Source organism: Nuphar pumila, chromosome 8 (assembly GCF_984573655.1).
Source record: "Nuphar pumila chromosome 8, dmNupPumi1.hap1.1, whole genome shotgun sequence".
NCBI lineage: Eukaryota > Viridiplantae > Streptophyta > Magnoliopsida > Nymphaeales > Nymphaeaceae > Nuphar > Nuphar pumila.
In genome coordinates this window covers 26,354,206-26,375,326 of record NC_143256.1, presented here as the reverse complement: position 1 = coordinate 26,375,326, position 21,121 = coordinate 26,354,206, and the positions used below count along the sequence as shown (strand labels likewise).

The window sequence follows — 21,121 nt, the reverse complement described above, 5'->3', positions numbered from 1 at the left end:
TGATGTTTGCAGTTGATTTTTCACTGTTTATAGAATAAATCTTGTGAGTATTAAACACGATGAAACCTTCTAACATAGTAAATAAACTATGCTAAAGCACATCTATAGGGTTATATCTGCCATTTAGTGGCTTAGATTCATACAATCAAGAAATCAAGAATGTATACACCATGTCCCACAACCTCTCTCTCTCTCTTTATATATATATATATATATATATATATATATATATATAGAGAGAGAGAGAGAGAGAGAGAGAGAGAGAGATTGTTAGTTGATAGTAGAGGCAAAAATAGATTGGATTATGTTGGATCTATGATCTGAATATGACATACGGTTTTGGATGTGTATTCTAGTCAGATTGGGTATGTTCTGACCTTTTGTGGATTAAAATTCAAATTTGGATTAGAATTTGTATTGAATACATAATTAGATTTTAATCAAATTTAATCCATTCACAACTTTTACATTTGAAAACCTTGTTTTTTAGGTTTGAACCTTTTTGCCATGCTGGCTGCACTATGCGGGTCGGCTTAGGGCTTTCAAATTGAAGAAGGTTGAGAGTTCGCTACATTATTTTGCTGCTAAAGCCAAATAAGAAACTATACCATTCATACAGTTATACATTGCAGATACTGTAAACGTTTCGGATGTGACCAGTATCATATTGGACGAATCGATGTTGGCCTAAACGGATTCAAATTTGAATGGCAAAAAGCTCATACCAGATCTGTTTTCTTACATCTAAACCGATCCAGATATTCATCAAAATTAGATATTTGTCAGATTCAGTAGCAAAATATCAAAACCATATCAGTGTGTCGTGTCGGATTATGGTTTTGGCTTACCAAATGCAACTAAATGCAATTCACTTGGATATGGGAGAAAATCCAATCTATTTACATCCATAGACTCAGGTAGGGATGTAAACAGGTCAGTCTCGGATTGGGTTTAGTCATTACCAAGTCCAACTTAATAGGATAAAATTAGATAAAACCAAAACAGGAACTGACTAGCTTAAAACCTGACATTTACACTTAATCAGGTTTCGGGTTTTGTTGGATTCGGATTTGGGGTTGAATACCAAACTCAAAACCAAACCTGCATTCGATTATTAATCAGTTCAAAAGTTTCCTATTAAACCCGATTTAACGGGTTTTGTTCGGTCAAGTACCAGACCCAAACCCGTTCTGATTACATCCATAGACTCGGGTCCATAGTCTACGTTAGGTGTGGCAAAATCTGAGACGACCCGCCAACCCGCTTCTTAGGCGGGTTCAGATTTGGCTTAAACGGGTTTGTGTTGTAAACAGGTCGACCCGCCTAACCCATTTATTAAACGGGTTAGGTTCGTGTTAGGGGTATATGCCAACCCGCCAACCCAACTGACCTGTTTAATAAACGGGTTAGGTGGGCGGGTCAACCCGTTTACCCAAACCTGACCCACCAACCCGCCCGCTAACCCATCAACCCGTTTACCCGACCCGACCTGTTTATTAAACGGGTTAACCGTGTCGTGTCAGGTTACCCGTTTAATAAATGGGTCGAGTTCGTGTTTGCCACAGCCGACCCGTTTAATAAACGGGTCGGGTTCGTGTTGAGGTATGCTGACCCGCCAACCCGACCCGATTGCCACCCTAGTCTACGTAACACCTCTTCACCCATTACGGTGGCTTTTTTTTTTGTTAAATTTGAAAAGAAAATAAAAAATAAAAAGTTTAATCTTTTTATATACAGGCCAGTTTTCAGTTTGCACCCTTGGATTGGATATGGGCCCCACAAAACAACAGGGCTGGAAAGGTAATTTCGAGAGGCTGACTCTGTATTGGTCCATGTGACTCTTAGCCTGTCTTACGGGGAGTAGGGGCAGAAAGAAAAGTTCATATGACAATTATTTTGGTGCCGCGACCAACCGCCCGTGTTAAAAACGGATGCCGCTGTTTGTTGCCATCGCCGGTAGCGCTCTCTCGGCTCCCTATGAGAGAGACGACCCGGGAGATAAACCGATCGGAGACGCCCCTCCTGCTTCTCCTTCCTTCTCGCTTCTTCTGCTGCCGAGAGTGAGAGTGAGTGAGAGATAGAGAGAGATGGATTCGTCATCGTCGTCGGTCTCTCGGATAAGGTTTTCCGGCGGGACCGATGGCGGTGGTGGGAGGGAGGGCCGCGGAGCCCCTTCGGGGGCGAGGAAGAAGAAGAGGAGGGTGAGGACGGCGGCGGAGAGCAGGTGCCGGGTGGAGGGCTGCGCCGACGACCTCATGGGGCAGAAGTCGTACCACGTACGGCACCGCGTCTGCGCGGTCCACTCGAAGTCGCTGGTCGTTATCGTCGACGGCCGCAAACAAAGGTTCTGCCAGCAGTGTAGCAGGTCGGTATCTCTCTCTCTCTCATATGATTTCTGGTTTTCATTTTTATTGTGTTACAAATTTCCATGAATTGTTTTCCTTTTCTTTATTTAGTTGGTTTTACTGTTGCTAGAAATGCTGGGAAAGTGATTCGTGGTCGACTATTGGTTTTCTTATCTGGCTTTCTTTCCTTCTTTTGTTGTAAATTCTTGAGATTTGAATTTATGGGTTCTACCTTTTTTGGTTTGCTAATTGTTATTATTGGATGTTGGTGATTCTGTTTTCTGGTTTTCCTTTTTCTTGTAGAAATAATGGTCAATTATTTTTAAAATTTTCCGTTATTATGGTTTTATAAGTTTTGGGGATGCAGTGAGATAGCTGGTTGATTAGGTTGCGATATCATAACCGAGGGTCTAGGGTTCGAATCCCATGGGAGTTATCTCCCAGCTTGCCTATCAATAAAAAGAAAAGAAGTTTTGGTGAATGGTAACTTCTTCTTTTCATGTGTAATAGAGCTGTTGGTAGTTCCACTTTCTTTCTTCCTTTTTTGTCTCTCTTTAGTGTCGGTGAATTAACCCCATTCTTTAGATTGGTTGTTTCAATAGTTGAGATCTTTAATCATTTTCTTGCATGTCTTTTTGCCTTTGTGCTAGTTCTCCAGTCTGATGAAACTGTTCATTGATATGTTGGTATGCAACTATGTCTATTTTGCTTTGTGGCTTTTTAGGGTTTTGCCTTTCTTTGGGGTATGGGTTAGTGCTTTCCTACGATCATCTGAGGTTGATTGCTGTGTGTGTGCACTTTATATTTTTATTTTCCTTTGTTCTTTTTCTCTTGTGTGTTGTCATTTTCTTCTTGCCTTCTTGCTTCCTCTTTTTATTGGGCGTTATGGATTCTTAGCTAAGAGTATGTGAACTTTTAGTATATATATTTTTTGTAGGTTATGGCATGAGAAATTATTAGGAGTGCTAACTATTTTGTTGTATGAAATTGAGATTTCGTATATGCTTGCTTGTTCTGTTGGTCCCTTCTTTCTTTGTGTGGTGTTGTCCTATTCTCTTCAGTTAAGGGAACGATTATCTGCACTTTTTTTTGCCTTTTTTCTTCTCTGAAGTTTCGGTGAGCTTGACATCAGTTACTTGGACTCCAAGTTTACAGGGATATTGGAGTGAAACCATGAGTCAAGTGAACCATGTTTTCGTTTAAACATGGATGTTGTGCTTCATCTCTTGGTTGAGTCTTCTCTATAAGTTATTTGTGTGGCTTGGTTGGAGGTGGAGCATATTCACTCAGGTGTTTGAATGTATAGAACTTCTTCTGGAAGTTGGATGAGGAGCAAAAGGTGGTATTGTCTTATTAGATGACTTGCAGAAGTAGTTATGATCTACAGTTTGTCTACTTGTAGGCTTTGTCAAACATTATTAAATCAAGCTAATGTCAAATGGATGAATTAGATTGGAATGATCTTGTACTAGTTTGTGTTGGTTTTGAATTAGGTTTTCTGTGTATTCTTGGCCTTCTTTTGGTTTTGTTTTTAACTTTGACTCTTATTTGTGACTTTGGATTTTCTCTTCTTGTCAATTTCTTCCTGTTGGTGAATGACGCCGTGTCACCACTTTCTCTATTCTTTAATAGCAGTTTTTTCTGCTTGGACTTCTGAAAACATTTTATGCATTTATAAACATGATTGTCTGCATTTAACAGTGACCAAGAGCAAACTTTGCATAAGTGTAATTTGCACATCTTTCATGCAAATGCAGTTCCCTGGTCTATATTCATGCTGTGTGCAATGTAACGCCCCAAAATTTCGACTTGTGATTTCGAAAACCTTATCGAAAAACCCTTCAAAGATTTAAAGTTTTAACTTTTAAAAACGACAGCGGAAGACATTTAGAAAGGAACACAAGTCAACAATCCTGGGTACGTTAGCTGAAAAACCATCATTCACATGTACAACCACTTAAAGGAATTTAAGAAATAAGGCAATAGATTAAAAATCTGCAGTTTATTACAAAATGAGCATTTTGTTCCAAAATTCAATAAATTTAAAGAAAACTCCAAAAAGACCCAGAGCCAAGCCGCCAGCAGAAAGAAGATAAATCTTGATCCATATTGCACCACGCCATCGGCCGCCAGTGAAGTCCTACTCCTCACCTGCCTATGAAATGAGTCAGTTTCATAACAAACCAGTAGGTGCACGAACAGATAAGTAGAATGAAAATACAACAAGACATTCATGAGATAAGCAGTTATGATATTTAAGCAATCAATACAACTGTAATCTATTCTAACAAGTGTAATATGTGCAAAGAGTTGTTAGTTGAAGCATTTCAAGCAGTGTAAGTTTTCAATCATCTACAACTATCCATGAAGATATTCTTTAAGTCCTGATATTAACTGGCCCGTGGGTACGCACAGACGCGAAACGTAGAAACAGCCGAGACCGATCCGAGGGTTTATTATGTCAGGTGTTTTCATTAACCCGGATGGCTGACTGAGTCCGCTCCTAAGGAGACGGTCAATGACCAAGAGAGTAAATCCCCAAAGGCATTCGTGGCCCATGGATGCATCCAACTTCTGCAGAAGTGCCTCGGAGTTACCACCTAGGATAATTTATGGTAATCCCAATTCCCCTAACTCCGATGACTGGGGAAGCCAAGTCTTTTGCCCGTGGGGTGGTTGTTAACAACCAATCCATCGGAGTTTTTTGTACCATCCATACTCTCCCTTGATGAACCGTGAAGGTCGAATGGGTACGACGGGAGTTTCTTAACCGCCGCCCCATCCTACATGCTCTGGTCTATTAGACCCACTCGAGCATCTTGTCTGTGAAGGCGAATGGTCACCATTTATGTGATCTCAGCATTATGCTAATTGCACGCATCGAGGTTGTTACAACCTCATCCTCCAACCATCGTAACCCACATAGGACGTACTTGTCCAAAAGTACGGTTGTACCTCCCTGAAGGTACGACTACGATGAGAGGGCAACATATAAGGTTTTATGATTCTTTTGGATCATACATGACATGTATTGCTTTTCTGAGCAATTGGCCTGTGGAGGCCGATAATATCACATCAAAATCAATAAAGTGTTGATTCCCACTTCAGGATACTCCATGACCTCACATAAAATTCATACCGTACATGACTTAAGGTTCGGTTACAATAGCAATTGCAGTGGTTTTCTCTCCAGAATTGAGTCTATTCACAAAGTCTACCTTAAGTATGCAGTTTCAAAAGAATAAGCATGCAGAACAGACAATCACGAGTTAAGTAATCCTACACGTAAACAGGTATGCCAATTAAACTACTTGATTCTTTCTAGAATGAGTCTAACCACAGAATTTACATTAAGCATGCAATTTCAAAAGAATCAAAATGAGTAAAACTCTGACCAGCCAATACTTCTTCAGATAAGCAGGTATGTAAAATAACTATTCTATCTCAGAAGTCTTATTTTATTTTGTTTATACAAACTTTTCGTGCGACTTTCCCCTACCTCGGGATGTTGTGCAACTGCGTGCGTCTACGCGTGTAGATGATACGAGGCTCAGGCCGCGGAGCCAAAGCAGGGTTCAATGCGAAGACTGCAAAAGTGCTACGTTAATTATCATGCGGGGAAATAGAAAAACAGGCCTGCCGATAGAAAAAGAGAGAGGCAGCAGGGGTGTGCCCCTGTTGGCCGAAATCAGAAAAATGACAAGGGGTGAGCCCTTGCCTGCAGACAGCCGTGGGGGTGACAGGGGCCGAGCCCTTTGTCAAAAAAATACCGAGGCGGCAGGGGGGGTCAGCCCCTGCCGATCGCAACGAAGCGGCAGGGGCTGAGCCCCTGCCGACAACAACAAAGTGGCAGGGGCTGAGCCCCTGCCGGTAACAACAAAGTGGCAGGGGCTCGCCAGCAACAACAAAGTGGCAGGGGCTGAGCCCCTACCAGCAACGTTAAAGTGGCAGGGGCTGGGCCCCTGCCGGCAATATAAAAGTGGCAGGGGCTGAGCCCCTGCCAGCAACGATTAAGTGGCAGGGGCTGAGCCCCTGCCAGTAACAATTAAGTGGCAGGGGCTGAGCCCCTGCCAGCAACGTTAAAGTGGTAGGGGCTGAGCCCCTGCCGGCAATATAAAAGTGGCAGGGGTTGAGCCCCTGCTAGAAACATCGAATCGGCAGGGGCTGAGCCCCTGCCGACAGACACGAGACGGCAGGGGTCCAGCCCCTGCCGATGGCGATAAGGTGGCAGGGCCTCGGCCCCTGCCTGAAGAGCCAACGAATGGCAGGGGCCTCAGCCCCTGCCAGACCGAGTCACGACGACCCCAAAACAACGAAGGGCAAAAAGGTGCCGCAGGGGTGACTGGACCCCTACCGGCCGTTCGACAGCCCTAATAGAAAAGGGGGGAAAAAGGTGACAGGGGCCTGAGGGCTCCCTGTCGACCTTCCGAAGGGCACAAGAGAGGCGGGAGGGCACGGCAGGGCTGTGCGCCGCCTGCCGACCTCCCGACGAGGTGACAGAGAGGGGGGGGGGGGGTGAGGAGGAGAAGAAGAGGGAAGGTACTAACCTGGGAGGCGGTGGCCGGCGGCGTGCGCAGCAAGGGAGGGGACCGGCGCGATGGGGGGCGAGGGCTGCGAGAGGGAGGCGTGACTCCCCTCGCCCTCCAACGTTCTCTTAAAGGCAACAGGGTGGCAACGAATGGGGAAACCCTTGGTGGGTTTCCCTAATCCGCCCGCAAGCGAAGGGGAGGAGGTGCGGCGCTCGGGAATGCTCGGGAGTGCTCGGGTTACTTAAAACCCTAGTGAAGAAGGGGCCCGGGTCGGGTCCGGACCCGACCCGGGTCCAAAACAATTTTTTTTTAAATGGGGATTTTACATCCTACCCCCCTTAAAAGAATTTCGTCCACGAAATATTTATTACCTTGAAGAAACAAAATTACAGGTCAGGATATTTTTCCCTGATATCGCTCTCAGGTTCCCAAGTACATTCGTCAATTCCATGATGTTGCCACCGAACCTTTACAAAGGAAATGGTCTTTGATCTTAGCACTTGGTCGCGACGGTCGACGATCTCCACTGGTCTTTCTTCGAATGTCAAGTCCCCTCTAATGTCCACATCATCATAATGAATGATGTGCGATGGATCGTGAACGTACTTCTTCAACATGGATACGTGAAAAACATTATGGATCTGGGCGTACTGAGGAGGTAACGCCACGCGATAAGCTGCTTCTCCAATCCGCTCCAAGATTTCGAACGGTCCAACGTATCGAGGACTAAGCTTTCCCTTCTTCCCGAACCGAAATACGCTCTTCGTCGGAGATACTTTAACAAAAACCATCTCGCCAATATCGAAGGTAAGCTCTCGTCGGCGTCTATCTGCATAGCTTTTCTGCCGACTCTGAGCGGTACGGAGTCGTTCTCGAATCATCTGCACTTGTTGAGTATAGTGTTGCAAAACTATAGGTGCCTCCAATCTTCGTTCGCCAACCTCGTCCCAGTAAACAGGTGATCAACATGGCCTCCCATAAAAAGCTTCGTATGGGGCCATCCCGATGCTCGCATGATAGTTGTTGTTATACGCGAATTCCGCCAGACTGATATGGGAATCCCACTCTCCCTTCCAATCCATCATACAGGCTCGAAGCATGTCTTCCAAGGTCTGAATCGTACGTTCCGACTGCCCGTCAGTCTGAGGGTGAAACGCCGTGCTGAACTTTAACTTTGTGCCCAACGCCAACTGAAGTTGTCCCCAAAACCTTGAAGTGAATCTGGGATCACGATCGGAGATAATCGAGACTGGAACGCCGTGCAATCTCACAATCTCTCTAACATAGAGATCAGCGAGACTATCCAACGGTTGGTTGAGACGGATAGGTAGGAAGTGAGCAGACTTGGTGAGTCTATCGACGATCACCCAAATCACGTCATGCTTCCTCCGCGTCCTCGGTAGACCGACTATGAAGTCCATGGTGACATCCTCCCACTTCCATAGAGGGATCTCAATCTGCTGTATGACCCCGTCGGGTCTCTGGTGCTCGATCTTGATTTGCTGACACGTTAAACACTTCGAGACTTACTCAGCCACGTCTCGCTTCATACCGTTTCACCAATAACTGCGTTGTAGGTCCTTGAACATCTTCGTGTCGCCAGGGTGAATTGTGTACCTAGACTTGTGGGTTTCCGCAAGAATTTCATCTCGGAGGACCGGGTCGTCAGGAACCCAAAGGCGCTCCTTCAACCATATACTTCCATCCTCCTTCAGACGAAAAGGTGTATCTGCCAATATCGCTTGAGCCTTCAACCTCTTGTAGCGTGCATCAGTTTTCTGCCCATTGATGATCCTCGCTAGTAGCTTAGGTTGAGCAACAAGGTGGGATAAACCGATTCAACCTTGAGTGATAGCGAAAGGTTCCCAAGAGGCTAGGTCTTCGACCAACCTCCATCCAGCGAATAAGGCATTAATCGAAACTTCCGGTGCTTTGCGGCTGAGGGCGTCAGCCACGACGTTCGCCTTTCCTGGGTGGTAAGAGAGGGTGAAGTCGTAATCCTTGAGGAATTCAAGCCAACTTCGTTGTCTCATGTTCAATTCTTTCTGCGAAAATAGATACTTAAGGCTCTTATGATCGGTGAATGCTTCAAACTGCTCCCCATACAAGTAATGTCGCCATATCTTCAGTGCGAACACCACTACAGCTAATTCTAAATCGTGAGTTGGGTAGTTCTTCTCGTGAATTTTAAGTTGTCGAGAGGCGTATGCTATCACTTTCCCATTCTGCATCAGGACGACCCCTAGGCCTGACCTAGAGGCATCAGTATAAATCACGAATCCGCCTTTACCAGAAGGTAAGGTCAAAATAGGAGCACTGGTAAGTCACTCCTTCAATAACTGAAAACTCGCCTCGCACTTCTCGTCCCATAAGAATTTAGCCTCTTTCTTCAGCAACTTCGTCAGGGGCAACGCAATTTTCGAAAAATCCTGAATGAATCTTCTGTAGTAACCCGCTAGTCCAAGAAAACTTTTGATATCACGTGCGTTCTTTGGTTGCTGCCAACTAAGTACAACCTCAACCTTTGCAGGGTCCACCGACACTCCTTCCTTAGAAATAACGTGTCCAAGAAACATGACTTCCTCGAGCCAGAATTCACATTTAGAGAACTTGGCATACAAACGTTCATTTCGCAAGGTCTCCAACACAATTGTTAGGTGCTCCCGATGTTGCTCTAGACTTTCTGAGTACACCAAGATGTCGTCGATGAACACGATCACGAAGGTGTCCAAAAATGGCTTAAATACCCTATTCATTAAGTCCATGAAAGTTGCTGGGGCATTGGTCAATCCGAACGGCATGACTGTGAACTCGTAATGACCGTATCTCGTCCGAAAAGTCGTCTTAGGAATATCATCATTCCTAATTCTGAGCTGATGGTATCCAGACCTAAGATCGATTTTCGAGAAAATCTTAGCCTTCTGCAATTGATCGAATAAGTCTTCGATACGCGACAATGGGTACTTGTTTTTTATCGTGGCCTGGTTGAGCATTCGATAGTCGATGCACAAACGCAAGGTCCCGTCCTTTTTCTTCACGAAGAGCACAGGAGCTCCCCAAGGAGAAACGCTGGGGCGAATGTGTAACGCCCCAAAATCGTGGACTTGAAACCTTTTATGAAAAAGGTTGAAAGCTTTGAAATCAATCATTTATCAGAGTTTAAAACAGAAGTTCAGCGGAAGATCAGGTTCAAAACAACAAGTCCCTAGACCTTGGGCACATTACAACCAAAAGCAGATTCCCCCTTACAAACCGGTTTGCAGTTTAAATATATATTTTATTGAAGTGAAAAGAAGAACCACATTTTGGTAATACAGTTTTAGAAATGCAGAGTTGTAATCAAAAGAGATGCTTTCAAAGAAACCTTATACTGCATCTATCAAAAGTGTCCCCAGGAGCGCAACGTCAGGAAAGGGCATTGCCTTGAGTGCATCGCGTCATCATGCCATCGCAAGCTGTCTCAACCTGTTCACCACCTGCCCATGAAAATGGGTCAGTCACACAACAGACTAGTAGGGGTGCAAAGGACAAGAAAGAGCAGAAGCTGCAATAAGTAAGATAAACGCTAGCTCAAGCAGGAACAAGCAAGACTAGCAGATCTAACCAAATGTGCTGTGGAGTAAGCAAAGCTCTAGTAAAGCAGACAACTACGTAAAAGAGCAGGAAGGATCAGAGTGCTGAACAGACAACTATAGCAATCTCACAAATATAATAGGTGAAGAGTAACTAACTCTATCCACCAGCTAAGCAAAGCAATTTCATAAGACAGGTATTCATAACAACATTCGAAATAAATACAAGTACCATTATATGGTTCAGCCTATCGGCCAACAGCTACATTAATCGTGAGGCACAAGCTATTGCATCACAAGTAATTTGTAAGCTACACAAGATAAGCAATCAACTAGTATGAGAAACTAGTTATCACCAAGCACAAAACTGCGTAAGCAGTTTAACCAACAAGGGTAACGCCTCGACAGACGTACCTAGCTCAACGAGTAGCATACCTAACTACCGAGCTAACAAGCAAGCAAGCAATGCACGTCACAATATGCATATCTCAAGATCATGTGTATAAGTTATATCTTGTCTCATTACTGAGCAGGCCGTTGTGGGTACGCACAAGGCAAAACGTAGAAACAGCCGAGATCGATTCGGGGGTCCATTATGCTATGTATTTTATTATACCCCGAATGACTGCCTGAGTCCGCTTCCTAAGGGGACGGTCTGTGACCAAGAGAGTAAATCCCCAAAGGCAAACAAAGGCCCAAAGGATGCGCATCCGTACTTCTGCAGAAGTGGCCCAAAGGATTTCCCCTAACCTCCGATGACTGGGGAAGGTCGGTTCTTTGCCCGAGATTGCCATATATGACTGTCCATCGGAGTTTTATACCATCCATCATCTCTCTTGATGAACCGTTCCGAATGAGCACGACGGAGGGTTTCTTAACCGCCGTCCCATTCTCATGCTCTGGTCTTTCAACCCAATCGAGCATCTTGCCTGTGAAGGTGCATGATTATTATTTAGGTGAGTTATACGCGCCATTGCGCGTTCGAGACAAGCACACAATTCACATCTTACTCACAGCAGTACGCATCGTAACTATTCACATATACAATCATGATAAAAAGGGGGGGTCAATCCTCAGTGAGGGTAGAAACATCACTCTTGTGATCTCAAACACATGCCATTGCATGTTCGAGGCAGACATAGGCCTCTCATCCTACTCATCGTAGTACAAAACGTACCTGTTCAAAAGTACAACCACGATAAGAGGGGTATGGATCTCTCGCAGGAAATCCCAAAGCTTCTATTTTATAGAAACCCGCAGTGAACTCATTCCAGTTCCAATTGATCGTGCTCGGGTCCTTTAGACAATCGTGAGCAATCTGTCTATAGGCGAAAGCAACATAACAGGATTAGCTTAATGTGTCAATACACGCTTAGAGGTTACTGTAGACCTCTCGTTCTGCTCTCGTAGCCCAAACATATCGTATGTGACTAAGGGTACAACTACAAGAGGAGGGACATGGATCCTTCGTAAAAGATCCAACAATACATTCACGAAGGAAGGCACCACAATCATGGTTGAACCAGAAAGCCTAGAAACTAGGTCTCGCATCAAAGGTGAGGTAGCGCCGATCTAGCGATGGCGCAAGTACCTCGCCAGGATTCCCGCCCCTACTCGTGCATAGGCTTCTAAACCAGGCTATCTGAGTCAAATCGAATAGGTGAACTAAGGTTGTAACACACCTATCCCGAATACACCGATTTGGGAGATCTGGCCGCTATCACTTTACAAGTTATAGGATCGCACCTAGGACAATGTCTTTTGAGAACTGAAGTGCATAAGTGCGTGCCGTGGCTTGTAAGCCAAGTGAAACGATATACACTATACATTCGAAGTTGCACGCAGGGAGTGCAAGCTGACAAGAGGCAAACGCATGCACATACTAATACAAAGGCAAAACGAGGGACAAGACTCAGTGGGCGAAACCGTACCGCGATGGTAGAACGCTAAATCTCCACACGAGGTATGAGATCATACCTCGATCATCGTAACGCACAAGCAGGCAAACACGTAAGCAACTCGTGAGGTAAGAGATCCTATACTGACCACGCGAGTGTAAAGGACGACTCACGAGGCATGGGGTTACACCTCGATAGATCAATAAGCGCAAGTAAGAAAAGGAGCATGCGACAAAGATATGATACATGCACGAACAAGGCATATGCACGAAGCGCAACATCAAGGTAAAGACGAATACATACAAAAGGTAAGTGCAAGAGCAAGCACGATAGCACAGGAAAGTAAAATACGAAGAGTAAAGCAGAAGCAAAGCCATGGCGCATAAAGCGCAGGGCAACAAGTAAAAACAAGAAGTAAAGTGCAAGAACGTAAAGAAGGACCAGGCATCCTTGAGAACAAGGCAAGCATAAGCAAGTAATGCCAAGGCGCAAAGCGCGGGGCAGCAGGAAAGTAAAGTGCGAGAAGGTAGAGAGGACAAGGATCGCGAAACCGCGTCCTTGAGTTAAAAGACATGGAATGTAAAGACAGAAATGAAAAGCCTAGGCACATATAGCGCGGCGGCGACAGAAAGGAAAGTGCAGAAAAGTAAAGAGGACAAGGATCGCGAAACCGCGTCCTTGAAGGTAAAGACATACGTATATATATTATACGTATACATATATCGTCCTCTTTTAGTTATCTTTCTTATTTTAGCATTTATCAGTTCATTGTCCTTTCACGCAAGAATCCCCTACCTTAAGGGGTTGCGGGTCTTCGTACGCATGTAGCGTAGGCAAGCAAGAGCTCGAGCCACAGAGGGCGAGCGGGATCCACCGTTCAACCTGGAGATCTCAGAACATTAGTATATGCCATAAGAAAAGAGAAGCAAACACAGCAAGGTCTCCTGCCTGCAGAAGGTAGAGGCAGGAGCTCTGCATCCTGCAGACAAGGGTGCCAGAGGCAGGGGCCTCAGCCCTGCTTGGCAACAGTAGCAGAGGCAGGGAGCAGGAGCTCCCTGTCTGCTAGCACAAGGAAAGGCAGGGGAGGGAGCAGGGGCTCCCTGCCACACCTGCCACAACAAGGCAGGGGGTAACACCCCCTGTCAGAACAAGAGACAGGGGCGCAGTGAAAGAATCTGAATAGGGCTTCAAGATGAAAGAATCTGAATAGGGCTTCAAGATAGTGCGCCTTCAAGCTTTGGAGAATAGCCTTCAATCTGAAAATACAAAATAAAGAGAAGAGAGGAGAGGAGGAGAGAAGGAGGATGCCAAATGGATAGTAGGGCACGTTAAAAGTATCGTGACCCTCTCTTAATAAGATATATATAGGATCTAACACTACTGAACAAAATACATGAAAAATATACAGGATTACAAGTATGCCACCGCCCAAGCATGGGGAAAGCATACGCTCGGATATGGATCCAATATCGGATCCATATCTGATACAAATACAATTCTAACATCCCCCCTCAAGTTGTGCATGAGTTTTCATCATGCCCAACTTGTTCTTCAAATGCCAAAACTGTGATCCAGTGAGTCCTTTGGTGAAAAGATCAGCAACTTGTTCAGAAGTATGTATATATGCAGGGGAGATTTCCTCATCTTCTATTTTCTGACGAATGAAATGTTGATCAATCTCAATGTGCTTGGTACGACTGTGAAGTATGGGATTGAATGAAATTTTAATGGCACTTTGATTGTCAACCAACATGGAAGATTGAGCAATAGGAAGAGATAATTCCCCAAGGAGGTGACGAAGCCAAGTAGCATCGGCAGTGCCAGCAGCCATGGCCCTATATTCAGCTTCTGTGCTGGATTTTGCAATGGCGCGTTGTCTGCGACTACTCCAACAGACAAGATTAGAATTGAGAAAGACAAAATAGCCAGAAACAGATCGGCGTTCATCAAGATCGCTTCCCCAATCAGCATCAGTGTAAGTAGAGATAATATGACCATCCACAGTAGGAGACATGCGTTTATAAGTAAGTCCATCGCCAATAGTCCCCTTGAGATAACGTAAGATACGCTTGACAGCTTCCATATGAGTGTCTGTGGGAGCATGCATAAACTGGGAAACTTGATTGACAGCATATACAATGTCGGGGCCGAGTGAATGTCAAATATTGAAGTTTCCCAACAATACTGCGGTAAAGGGTAGGAACAGGATATGCAGGACTGCCATCTGAAACGTTCAACTTTGCATGCAAAACGCTGGGCGTGTTAATGGGCTTACAATCAGACATACCAGAGGATGTGAGAATATCAAGGGCATACTTGTGTTGAGAAAGAGTGAGGGAATCCTCAGTCCTGTCTAATTCAACACCCAAAAAATATCTGAGGTCCCCGAGATCTTTCATTTTGAAGTGTTGTTCTAACACTTCTTTGATTTGGACGATATGAGAGGAAGTATTTCCCGTGAGAACAATGTCATCCACATATATCAATAACCAAGTAGTGATCCCTCCTTTGTGATAGATAAAAAGAGAATGATCAAGAGCACTCTTCTGAAAACCAGCTTCTTGAATGTGAAGGGAGAACCTTTCAAACCATGAACGAGAAGCCTGTTTTAACCCATATAATGACTTGTGCAACTTGCATACCCATAGATTAGAATCATTAGTTGGCTGTTCCATGTAGACGTCCTCTTTGAGGAAACCATGAAGAAAAGCATTTTTGACATCAAGTTGATGTAATGACCATCCAAAAGTAACATCAAGAGAGAGAATAACTCGAATGGTACTCATCTTAACAACAGGTCTGAAAGTCTCATCATAATCTTCCCCATGTTGTTGAGTGAAACCTCTAGCCACAAGTCGAGCTTTATACCTATCAATACTGCCATCTGGTTTATATTTGATTTTATAAACCCATTTAGACCCAACAACATTCTTATCCCTTGGCCGTGGAACGACTTCCCATGTTTGACATTCATTCAAGGCTTCCATTTCTTCATTCATGGCTTCAATCCAACGGGAATTTTGAGAGGCCTGAGAATAACACTTTGGTTCAGTCTGTTTATGCAAACTGGTCATAAAAAGCTGAAAATCCAAAGTGAAAGTGTTATAGCTTATCCATCTATCCACGGGATGTCTCGCTCGAGTGGACCTTCGTGGATGAGAAGGAACAATGACAGAATCAGTAGTAGAGGCAGGAGTGCGACGAGAATAAACCAAGCCAGAAAATCTGTCTAAAGGAGGATCAGCCATCTGAGTATCAGACATGTCTGCTTCAATGTGAGTACTATCCATCTGGGCATCAGACATTTCTGCTTCAATGTGAGTACTGTCAGAAGGGGCTGGAAAAGTGGTCGGTTGAATCCCATCGCCTAAGATATTAGCACATAACCATGGATCATATAGTCTGGACGCTGAATCATGAATAGCCTTGGAAGAAGTGTGAAACTGCAATCTGAGTTCATAAAAAACAACATGTCTTGAAATATGTATACGGCCTGTTAGGGGATTATAGCACCTATAGCCTCGATAATGGTCTGCATAGCCCACAAACTGACACATTATAGCCCGAGCCTGAAGTTTGTTCCGGAGGCTGGAATCAACATGAACATAGCAAATGCATCCAAAAACCCGAAGCTCATCATACTTAGGATGCTCATGATTCAAAAGAAAGAAAGGAGATTTCCCTGCGAGAAGAGCTAAAGGCAATCGATTTATAACATAAACGGCTGTGTGAAATGCCTCAGTCCATAGAGTCATAGGGAGATCAGTGTCATGGAGCATGCTTAAGGCAGTCTCTACAATGTGTCGGTGCTTGCGTTCTAAAATGCCATTTTGCTGTGGTGTGTGTGGACAAGATATCTGTCTAGTGATGCCATGATTTAGCAAGTATTCAGTAAATTCAGATGATAAATATTCACCACCACCATCACATTGAAAATGCACTATGTTGGATGAAAATTTATTTTGGATGAGGGCATGAAATTGGCTAAACAAACGGAACACTTCAAATTTGTGTTTTATGAAGTGTATCCATGTATAGCGAGAAAAAGAATCAACAAAAATGACATAGTATCTACTGCCGGAAGGAGATGAGACAGGAGCTGGTCCCCAAACATCAGAGTAAATCGTTTCAAACAATTTAGAAGCTCTTTTATTGATGGAATTAAAAGGAAGGGCATGACTCTTACAAAGTTGACAGCTTGAGCACATGCTTGACTCACTAACAGGTCTCAGACTGGATTTGTGCAACAATCCATTATTAACAAGGCTAGAAATAAAAGAATGACTACAATGGCCTAATCGATTATGCCAAATGGACGGCATATCAATTTGAGTCAAATTGACTTCATTCGGACTGATAGGAAAAGAAACAGATGAACTGGACTTGGACACTGGAGGAGCTTCTTTGAGGACGTACATGTTGCCTTCATGAATTCCTTCAGCGAATATCGTCTTGGTGAGAGGATCCTTGACAAAAACAGAGGAAGGAGTGAATTCAACTGATGTGGAAGAGTCATCAATGAGTTTAGATACTGAAATAATGTTTTTCTTGACATTAGGGACGACTAAAACATTGTGTAAAGGAAGAGAAGTATGCGGCAAAGAAACATATGCATTACCAATGTGAGTAATTTTGTGGTGAGTGCCATCACCTGTAACTACCGAACCTTTTGCTAAATATGGAGATGCACTAGAGAGTTTACCTGCATCATCAGTCACATGGGCGGCAGCACCAGAATCCACATACCAGACACCATCATCATTTTGCTTGAGATTCAGATTAGAAATAGCTGTCATTAAGAGTTGTTGTGCATCGGGCGTGAATGAGGAGGAAGACGCTCTAGAAATGATAGAGGGGGTTGGCCTGTGATCACGTCGACCTCCCTTAGCTTTGTTCTGAGGATTGTGCCAACATTCAGATTTAACATGTCCTCTCTTGTTGCAATAGAAACATGTAGGGATACGCTTTGGCATGTTAACAAGAGTGCTGCCCTGAGGAGTAGGAAGAATACCCTTTCCTTGTCCGGATGTATGAGCCCAAGTATGTGCACGCTGTCCTGACACACCATGTGTAGAAGTAACTAAAATACTGGGCGAAGTAGAAATGGAAGCATCATGCCTGTGAACTCTACTAGCCTCATGCTGGATCAATTTTGCCTTTAAGTCTTCAAAAGAGGGTAAGACAGGGAGAACCTCCAGAGCAGTGCAAAATATATCAAACTCTGACCCTAGACCACTAAGAGCCTGTTGAACTTTATCCTTGTCTGAAATAGGATGGCCAATAACAGCAAGTTGATCGCTTACATTTTTAATCTCATAGAGATACTCAAGTACAGATCTGGAGCCTCTATTTATGCTTTGAAATTGACGCTTCAATTGAAGATATCTAGCTTCTGAAACTTGAGAGTATGTATTTGCAAGCGTATTCCATAGTTGAAAAGCTGAGATATCATCATCTATACCTGCAAGCACTTCTTCAGAGAGGGTAGAAGTAATATAAGCAACTAAAGCCTGATCATGTGCCATCCATACGGCATATGCTGGATTAGGGATATTATCTGTAGCAGTCACCCAACTAGTAGCATCCTTTGTTTCACCCAAAATCAATTCAGGCGGGGCTGGAGTAGAGCCATCAATATGACCATATAGACAATGGCTCTTAATGAAAGGGACTATCTGACGTTTCCACGTCAAATAGTTGGAATGGGTTAACTTTTGGGAGATGAGTTGGGAGAGAAAACTCGAAGAGAGGGTGGACATGATTATGCTGATATAATATTTGCGTTTCCAAAGGTACTCGGCTGAAGGATCAGGCACTCGGCTGAAGGATGAGGATCAGGCACTCGACTGAAGAATCAGGCACTCGGCTGAAGGATGAGGATCAGGCACTCGGCTGAAGAATCAGGCACTCGGCTGAAGGATGAGGATCAGGCACTCGGCTGAAGAATGAAGATCAAACTCAGCAGATCGTGGCCTGGTTGACAGGCGTGATGAAGAAGGCAGACGTAACTCAGCAGTTCGTCGATCGTGGCTGGAGAAGACTCGCTCGTGGCTGGAGAAACAGGCGTCGATCGTGGGTTGCTCTGATACCATGAAAGAATCTGAATAGGGCTTCAAGATGAAAGAATCTGAATAGGGCTTCAAGATAGTGCGCCTTCAAGCTTTGGAGAATAGCCTTCAATCTGAAAATACAAAATAAAGAGAAGAGAGGAGAGGGGGAGAGAAGGAGGATGCCAAATGGAAAGTAGGGCACGTTAAAAGTATCGTGACCCTCTCTTAATAAGATATATATAGGATCTAACACTACTGAACAAAATACATGAAAAATATACAGGATTACAAGTATGCCACCGCCCAAGCATGGGGAAAGCATACGCTCGGATATGGATCCAATATCGGATCCATATCTGATACAAATACAATTCTAACACGCAGCCCCCTGCCGGCAGCAAGAATAAGGCAAGGGGGCAAAGCCCCTTGCCGAAGAACAGCAAAGATGCAGGGGGCAAGCCCCTGCTCGAAAACAAGAAATCAAGGGGGGCTTCGCCCCCCGCTGGCACAACGCAGGAGGCAGGGGGGCCGCCCCCTGCTGGCCCAATGCAAGAGGCAGGGGGACAGAGCCCCCTGCCGAGGAGCAACAAAAGAGCAGGGGGGCTCCGCTCCCTGCCAGGAACAACAGAGGGTGCAAGGGGCTCCACCCCCTGCAGGGAAAAAAACTGAAGGCAGGGGGGCTAACCCCCTGCCGGCAAGCAACACAAAGGCAGGGGGGGCCCTCCCCCTACCGAGAACCAGCAAGGGAGCAGGGGGGCTCGCCCCCTGCCAGAAAACAAATGCAAGGGGGAGCCTCGCTCGCCCCCTGCAGGCAAACAGCAAAAAGGGACAGGGGGAGAGGAACCCCCTGTCAACAAAACAAATGGCAGGGGGAAGCGGAGCCCCCTGCCAACCCAAACAAGCGAGAAGAGACAGGGGGTGACAGGGCTCGATCGGTCCCTGCCGACACACCCCGAAAGCCCAAGGTGGTGGCAGGGACTCGGTCCCTGCCGACCCACCAACAAAGAGGCAGGGGGGGTAACCCCCTGCCAAAACAAGCGACAGGGGGCTCAGCCCCCCTGTCGACCCACAACAAACAGGAAGGAGACACAGGGGGCGGAGCCCCCTGCCAAGAAGGGCCAACGACAAGGGGCTCAGCCCCGTGTCGACCAAAAACAAAGGGAGGCAGGGGGGTTTAGCCCCCTGCCAACAAGAGGTGACGACAGGGGGCTCAGCCCCCTGTCGATCCACCCAAAACAAAAGAAGAAGGGAGAGGGGTTATACCTCGAACGACCACGGCAACAGGAGAAGTTGCTGGTCGCCGGGAGCGCTGGCTGCGAGTCGCCGGCGACAGAAAGGGGAGACAGCGAAGGGGCGGCCGGTGCTGCCAGCTGCCGAAACGTTGGCGACTGAAGGGGGAAAGGGACCTCACGGGAGCAGAACAAGGGGGAGGCGACGATCGCCGGCGGCTGCAGCACCAAGGACGGCGGCCGAGGCTGACGGCGAGTCGTCGGTGCTCGGAGGCCACTGGGTCGCTCGAAACTCCGAGGGGAGGAGAAGAGGTGGCCGCAGGGAGGATCGCCGGTCGTCGGCGGCGAGGATGCCGGCTATCGAAGGTCGGCGGCGATCGTGGACTCACCGGAGCTCGAAGGGGGGAAACGCCGGTCGTCAGGGAGGCCGAGGGGTGCTCGCGTCGTCGGGAGGCCCGCCGGACCGAGAGAGGAGGCGGCCGGACGGAGCCGCTCGTCGGCGTCTCCGATCGCCGGCGACAGCTCGAGGGAGGCGGAGCAGAGGAGAGAGAGAAGGGGCGAGGGTTTTGCCCCTCGCCCGAGACACCTGCGTCTTTTTAAAAGACGCAGGTTCTCGAGAGTTCGAGAACCCGGGTCCGGGTTGAGCTCGGGTCCGGCCCGGATCCGGGCCCGACATAGGGGTCAGACCCTGACTCGTGTCCGACACGTGCCAGGCACGTGTCTGACACGAGTCGGACGCGATTTTTTTTTTCACGGGCTTTACAGAATGAATCCTTGATCCAACAACTCCTGTAACTGCTTCTTCAGCTCCTCAAGCTCAGCTGGCGCCATTCTGTAGGGCGCTTTGGAGATTAGCGTCGTACCTGGTAGCAATTCAATATTGAATTTTACCTCACGAGATGGTGGAAGTCCCGACAGCTCTTAAGGAAAAACGTCTGGATAATCGCGAACATCCAACTCACTGATGGGAATAGGCATTGGATCTGATTGGATAACACTAACCAAAAAGGCAGTGCATCCCTTCCGCAAGAAGTTATGCGCCTTAAGCGCCGAGATCATCCGGCTTGCTCGAACAGGTCTGGGAATTCTGAATTCTACTCTCGGAGAGCCTGAAGGTGATAAAACGATCTTGCCATCACGGCAAAATATCTTGGCATGATACTTGTGCAACCAATCCATGCCTAGGATGACGTCAAATTCTGTCATCTCAAGCAGGATAGCACAAGCAGGCAAGTGTCGCTCTGCCACAACTACGTCCAATTCAGGTATATAAGTGGTGCAAATTGTGTTCTTCCCAACGGGGTTATATACGTCTAAAGCGTTATCAAGTGGTTTTACAGTTATATGCAATTGTTTTACGAATCTTTATGAAACAAACGAGTGTGTAGCACCACAATCAAAGAGTGCAAAAACTGCTTGATCAGCAACAAGAATGGTACCTTGAACGAGATCCCCTTTCGTCAATTGCTCGACCGTGGCTGCATAAACTCGACCCGGC

General features: G+C 45.9%; 1 protein-coding gene across 1 annotated transcript in view; it reads left to right on the top strand.

The window, feature by feature from the left end:
- Positions 1-1,958: 1,958 nt before the first annotated feature.
- LOC149829845 (squamosa promoter-binding-like protein 15) overlaps positions 1,959-21,121 on the top strand; it is a 45,092-nt gene continuing 25,929 nt past the window's right edge. The window contains exon 1 of the mRNA XM_090016116.1: positions 1,959-2,365. Coding sequence (XP_089872242.1) covers positions 2,088-2,365 — 278 coding nt within the window. The 5' untranslated portion in view covers positions 1,959-2,087. The remainder of the gene's footprint in view (positions 2,366-21,121) is intronic.